The 6,409-nt window shown below is 38.8% G+C and overlaps 1 protein-coding gene across 4 annotated transcripts, besides 2 other annotated features; it reads right to left on the bottom strand.

Moving 5' to 3' along the window:
• Window positions 1-1,217: part of a mobile genetic element that runs on past the window's edge.
• A 682-nt stretch (window positions 1,218-1,899) lies between these two features.
• CG3107 (uncharacterized protein) lies at window positions 1,900-6,409 on the bottom strand. 4 transcript variants are annotated; one of them, NM_165416.2, is made up of 3 exons: window positions 6,248-6,409; window positions 4,514-5,118; window positions 1,900-4,463 (listed from the first exon to the last, which is right to left on the bottom strand). In NM_165416.2, the coding sequence occupies exons 2-3, from the start codon at window positions 5,089-5,091 to the stop codon at window positions 1,937-1,939; spliced, it is 3,105 nt and encodes a 1,034-aa protein (NP_724396.1). In that variant the 5' UTR covers window positions 5,092-5,118; window positions 6,248-6,409; the 3' UTR covers window positions 1,900-1,936. The 4 variants fall into 4 exon arrangements, with proteins under 4 accessions (NP_724396.1, NP_610156.1, NP_001286139.1 ...); NM_136312.2 differs by having other exon boundaries at window positions 6,349-6,409; NM_001299210.1 differs by lacking the exon at window positions 6,248-6,409 and adding an exon at window positions 5,190-5,986.
• Window positions 5,904-6,027: a mobile genetic element.

The raw sequence follows: 6,409 nt of genomic DNA, 5'->3' as shown, positions 1-6,409 counted from the left end.
CTGTAATATACTATAATCGAACGACTTTAATCTAAAACTCTGATTTTTCCTTGGTCGGGCAATAAAACAAATCAAAGGTTTGTTGGGACACGCAAACTCCCTGAGCTGGCCACTGCAACTCGTAGCGAGTAGAACCAAGAAAAACAGTTCGTTACAAAGTAACAAACTATTACAACAACATAAACACGTAAACAAACATCAGCACTCAAACAAACATGTAAAAATATTCGTATTAACACAATATAGCATAGCAATGATTTATTTGTAAGATCTTTTTTTTTGTAATCTTCCTCTGACTTGCTTAGTGGTAGCCGTCTACAAGAATGAAGAGCCGATAGTCCCGCTTCGGCAATATCTGTATTATCAATGGAGTCTTCAAGCTGGCTCACGTGGTTGACCTTGGAAAAATGCGACAACTTATGGACGAAATCGCTTAAGATGCCGCTTCCTTGTAGGAAAGGAGGATTGAGATCTTTTTTGAGTACTCATCTCAAAGGCGCAACGGAGTGTGTTAACCGGATAGCCAGTGCCCCCGTGAGGAAACCTTGCTCGATAAACTGGCTGGGATCTGCATGGAAATGGATAGCTGGGAATCCCGACGCAGCTGACTGGAACACAATTCTGGCAACACAGAAGGTGCCCTTAAAGAATAGTGACCAACAACTGAGGATTAACTCCAGACTCTTTGACGCCACCCACGAGTCAATTACGAATAAACGAGGCCATCGCAATAGTAATTGTCATTGATGGGGACATCTATGTGACGACTGCTATCCTAAACTATGCTATTATCCTTACCAACCAAGTCTCGGAAGTCACAAGAGCTTGGCAGCTAGATAAGACGCTTGCGAGGCCTTAACAGTTGGTGGCCGAAATTTCACGAGCTACTCAAACTGCCACTTGATGTCATTGCCGGCCGTCCTAACACAAGTATCAGCCAACGCCAATCTCTGGAGTAGATGCGTGACGTGAGTTTAAAGATCTTGGAAAAGATTTCCGAGGTGACCGGGGAGTTGTTGGCTTCATTTCTTACGCAGGCAGCATTGACTCTGCTCATCGTTTCTCTCTTGTATTTCCTGTGAAGAAAATTGACCTCTACCTATGGACTACAGAAATTAGGCAATATTACCTTGTTCCCGGATCCGCCTGTTACCTCCGGACAAACCAAGGCTACTTAATCTGGGGGACGCAGATCTTGAAGGGGGAGGAGTCAGAACGCAGCACTTGCTTCCCCCTCCCAACCCCGTTCGAAGCCACTATTGCAGCTGCGGGGTAGTTCCTACCCCACCTCCATCGCAACGTCAGCACCGGACGACAGGTCAACGACCCTAGAGCTCTGTAGCGTACCGCTGACGACGCTGCGCGTGTGACTGCAGCGGAATGCGATGACACCGTGGGATTTGGCTAAGCGGCCGGCAAAACACTGGCCTGGCAGTCGAATTTCGGTAATGGAGCGTAGCTAACTTTTGAATCCAACTGTGTATTTAATCAAATTAATTAAGTCTGACTGAGTATCTAAATAAATCGAAGATGTTACTTTGATAAAATCCAATTTCAAAGAATGCAGGGAAATATTCCAAGGTAGTATTATTACCCTTAGCTTAAATAATATTTATTGGTTCCAACTTCCTACATTTGGACTTCGGTGACAGCGATGAGAGTGTAATTGAGAATTTGACTGACTGAAATGGTGAAAAGGTTACCGTTTACTAGTCATGGGAAGTATTAGGAAACCCCGAGAGTCTATATATGAAACGATACATGTGACACTTAGCGCATATAAATCAACGTTTTTTCAAAGGTATATGATTAAAAAACAAGGGATCTCTTTTATATTAAATTTCCTGATTAATCCCATAAGTCCTTTGGACATATATGAAAGAAATAAACCAATAAAATAAATTGAATTTTATAAATTTATTACATTTACAACTAGTTAATTATTTATTATCCATTTGTGACTAGTTTCAAGCTCCAAATTTGCATTGACTGGACCCAAAATGCATTTTCCATAATGCATGGACTCTTTTCCAAAATAATTTTCTATAGCGCATTGCAGATCATCAATAGTTACAGAGAGCATTCGGGAGCGATAGCTCTCAAAATCCTCTTGTGACACTTCATAAAGGAAATAATCGATGCCAATATTTCCAGGTGCTATTGGAGTGTCTAATTGCTGCAACACACCAAGCTTCGACTCAAAAAGAGACTGTTGGTCAATTACATTTTGATTTGCACGTAACCATTTATAAGTTTCATCAAAAGCGTTAAGCGTTTTAGTTGAATTTGGATCTCGATAACTATAAAAACTGAAAATCCCGTCTGAGCTGATTTTCGCACCAGCTCCGTAAGCGCCATTCTTCTCGCGAATAACAGGCAATAGATATTTGGCTGATAGCAATTTTGCCAAAACTCGCAGTGTTGGATGGTCTTGGTGGAGATATGGGACTGTGAACAAAGCTTTAGCACAGTAATTAACTGGTATGTTCATCACGTATTGTTGACAGCTAGGGTCCAAATAATGGATATTTCGACTTGTTTGTGTTTTCCCAAATGTTGGCAGGCTCTCCAAAAATTTTTCGTAATTACTTATAGCCGATGGCTCATAAGATTGTGTTGTGTTAATGGCGCCACGCATATTATCCTTGTTAAAAACTTTTGATGCAATTGTCGACAATTTATCACATATATCTACCGTGCTTGTAGAATGTACAAAATTTTTCATAAAGTCTATATGATCTACCCCATATAGTAGCGATTTGAGTTTACCAGCATCACACACTTGTGATGTTGCTCCCAACATAGCATATAAATGACCAGAACTAGCCACTCCCACAGATATATATGATATATAATTTTCTATAAGCATTTTAAGTCGCTCCGAGTCATCAAACCTAACATTTTTAATCAACTCTTGGCACAAGGCAAACATCTCTGGAACATTGTTATTAAGTGCATGTGTGTTTATCATTACGCTTAGACTGTAACTTTTTGAATCCCTAACATCTTCAATTAAGTGTAACTTAAAATCAAATCCACCGGTTTTTAAAAGGATGTGCTTATCGAACTCCCGATAATTATAGTTTGTGGTGCCCATTGCACTAATAACATTGCAAAAAAGCGGCATAAGCTGAGTTTCTTCATGACTTAGTCCTGTTATATTAAACATGCACTTAAAATAAGTAATTTCATTGGTCGGAACCTTGCAAATCTGGGTCCGAACATTTTGAACATTTTGTATGAATAGCTTAGGCCATTTTGGTGGATCTCTTACATCATTCATTGTCAGACAAGGTAAAAGATCAGTATTTGACTCAGCCTTCTGATATGAATCCAATATTAATCCTCTCTCATATATTTTTTCAATCTTAACTTCATCCAAAAGTTTTACTTTTTGTTCTACCAACTCCAACTCGGCCTGTTTGAATTTATCCTCATATGCCTCATCAGGTGACATAGTTAATGTTAGTCTATGATTGTTATTGGCGAAATATTTCTCTATTTTCTCTTGGAAATATTTTTTATTCTGGCTTATGCTTTCCCGAAGCCCTGATATCATATCTGATACGCGGAGATTACTGACTACATCGCCATCATGATTCCATAATGCTGTGGAATTAAAAAGCAAAGTATTTCCGAAGTTCGGATTCTGGTGCTTTAAAGACAACTCAAGATTGTGCAGAACACTTTCAACATGCTGGGAATCAAACCCGTCATTCATAGAATTAATAATGGTTTTGTCAAAAATTTCAATGCATTTTTTGAAGTCTTCAACTCGAAGGTCTTGTAATCCAACGACGAAGGTTGTGTCCTTAGTATCCGATGAATATCCAGTGGTTTGATTGTATCCACCGGAAAAATTTGGTTCTATAAGGTTTTTGTAAAAAGGGGAGTTAGGCCCACGAATAAGTACCTCAGATAGCACGTGTAATTCAAAACTTTCTTGTATATTGGTTGCATCACACATCAGCAGTGCAATAGCAATTTGGTTCTGTCGATCAATTGTTGTACCCATGTTATCTAGTCTACTGGATATATGTACAAGACGAGGCTGAGTCCAACGCTCTTGCTGACGTATTAAACTGTAAGAGTTGTCAACCCAGCTTTGATCTGATAAATACTCCTCGTCGAGAAGTGCGAGGGTTTTACTTGCATCAAATAATCCGTAGGAATATATGCGAGCATTACTTGGATGATAGTATTTTTTGTGGAATTCAACTAAATCGTTGTATGCTAACTTGGGTATTTCCAATGGATTTCCGCCAGACACATGTCGATATGTGTGATCAGGAAAAATATTATTGAGTAAATTCTGACTAAATACCTGCGCGTTTTCAGAAAACGCACCTTTCATTTCGTTATAAACAACTCCTTTGATTACAAGCTTCGATTGTTTATCGAATATATCTTTGTTTTCTAGCCTCCAGCCCTCTTGAAGAAAATCGAAATACGCCAGGTTTGGTCTAGAAAGGAAGATATTATTACGAGATATCGTCAATTATTTACATCTTACCTGAATACGGCATCTAAATAAATATGTTGCAAATTCCTAAAATCTATCTCATTCATCGTCGAAAAAGGATAAATAGTATAATCTGGACCAGTCATTGCATTCATAAATGTCGCTACCGAGCGGTTAAGCATTTTGAAGAAAGGGTCCCTGACAGGATATTTTTGTGAACCGCACAACGATAAATGCTCTAAAATATGAGGTAGACCAGTAGAATCAAAGGGCGTGGTTCGAAAATTAATGGAAAATACGTTGTTTGAATCATTTCGGTCGATATGCCATAATTCTGTACCCGTGCGCTCATATCGAAAAGTATAGGACGTAAGTTCAAATTCAGAAATGTGTTCCACACGTTCGCATTGGAAGCCATGGTATGTCTTTCCCTCTTCATACTTGTATTTTCTTTTCTTAGTTACATGTGGCATGCAACCAAATTGTCGTGGAGATTTGGGCTGCTTGGTATTGACGCCAGAAATGTTCTTATATGTGGACACCGACTTGAAATTTATAAGGTGATTTCTCAAGATTTTGTATTGTGGAGACCACATCTTCCACCGCGATAACATTCCACCTTTTAACATGAACTCAGCACCATCCGTGCTGAATCGCTAAATACAAAAGAATATATAAAGAAGTATAAATTTGTATATCAAAGAATCATACATGTGTTTGTATTTACAATTTAATTATTAGTAACTGCCGAAGAAAGCCACATCCGACCCTTTTTATAAGGGGTTTTTTTTTCAATGGGGTTCAGTTGGGCTACCTTTGATGTTAGCTGATGAATAGCTATAATAGCTGAGCAGCGATACCAAATCGTTGAATTTTATTTCGAAAATCAGTGGTCATTTGTACACCGTTTGCTTCGCTAGTTTAATGGTGCTCATTATCGGCCTTCAATTCAGACTAGACTTCGCAGGGTGCGCACTGTAGAAAATACATATGGGGGCCGTTGAGGCCAGTGTAACAGAAGAACGGAACTCATCTATTCGTCACCGCGCGCAGGAGTTACACCTTTGCCCAACAAAATTGTGAAGGATCTTCGCTAAGATTTGGGTCTCAAAGCGCACAAAATTCAGATGGTTTAGGATCTGAAGCCAACCGGCCATCGTTTTCGCTGAGAATTCTTCAACACAATCAGCAATTTTACCGGCCGCATATAGGCCGACACCAATCCACAAGCATACCATGAGCAATCGATGCACCTAGAGAAATGCACAATTTGGTGCGGTTTATGGGGTGGTGGTATCATAGAGCCGTCAATGGGAAATGCTAACGAGCTATGCTCGACGAATTTTTGTTTTTAAAAGTGCGTGAGAATAGTCTAGAAAACATTTGGTTTCAACAAGACTGCGCAACTTGCAACATTGCCAATCAAACCATCGACTTGTTCGGCAACAGCAAAGTTTTTTAGCACTATAGAAATTTACAACACTAATGAAATAACGAGAGAATATCAAAACAATTTTCAAAAGTGTGGAAGTGGCAGTTTCGTTTGGTTTGTGAGCGTTAGAATGTTATTGGCGACATGGGTCAATAAACTTGGGCTGAATTTGGATAAAGCTTAAAAACGGCCTTGATGAAAAATCATTCCATAGATCTAATCGGCAAAAACTTTAAAAATAACTGAACTGTGACAATCATCTTGACCCTGAATGCCACAATTTAGTGTTTCTCATGCAATTGCATGTATGTACGTATGTAAGCGTGTATATTACTGCTTAATAATATACATACATGATAAATATGCACGTATACGTAGTGTTTCGGGCATAACAATGCCTTATTGGCATTAATTTTTGATTCAAACAGAAATGGACCTAAATAATTTTACTCACCGGCGTATAGAAAAAAAAGACAATTAAAATCTAAATTATTACATTTTATTCGACTTATAAT

Source organism: Drosophila melanogaster, chromosome 2R, assembly GCF_000001215.4.
Source record: "Drosophila melanogaster chromosome 2R".
NCBI lineage: Eukaryota > Metazoa > Arthropoda > Insecta > Diptera > Drosophilidae > Drosophila > Drosophila melanogaster.
The sequence above is the reverse complement of the archived record's forward strand: the minus strand, read 5'-3'. Positions and strand labels throughout refer to the sequence as shown.

Excerpts from the sequence above, each read along its gene's own strand:
- CG3107 (NM_165416.2), bottom strand. The coding sequence starts at position 5,091 with ATGTTAAAAGGTGGAATGTTATCGCGGTGGAAGATGTGGTCTCCACAA. Across the intron at positions 4,464-4,513 it reads TATTTAGATGCCGTATTCAG|ACCAAACCTGGCGTATTTCG; the intron begins GTAAGATGTAAA and ends CTTCCTTTCTAG.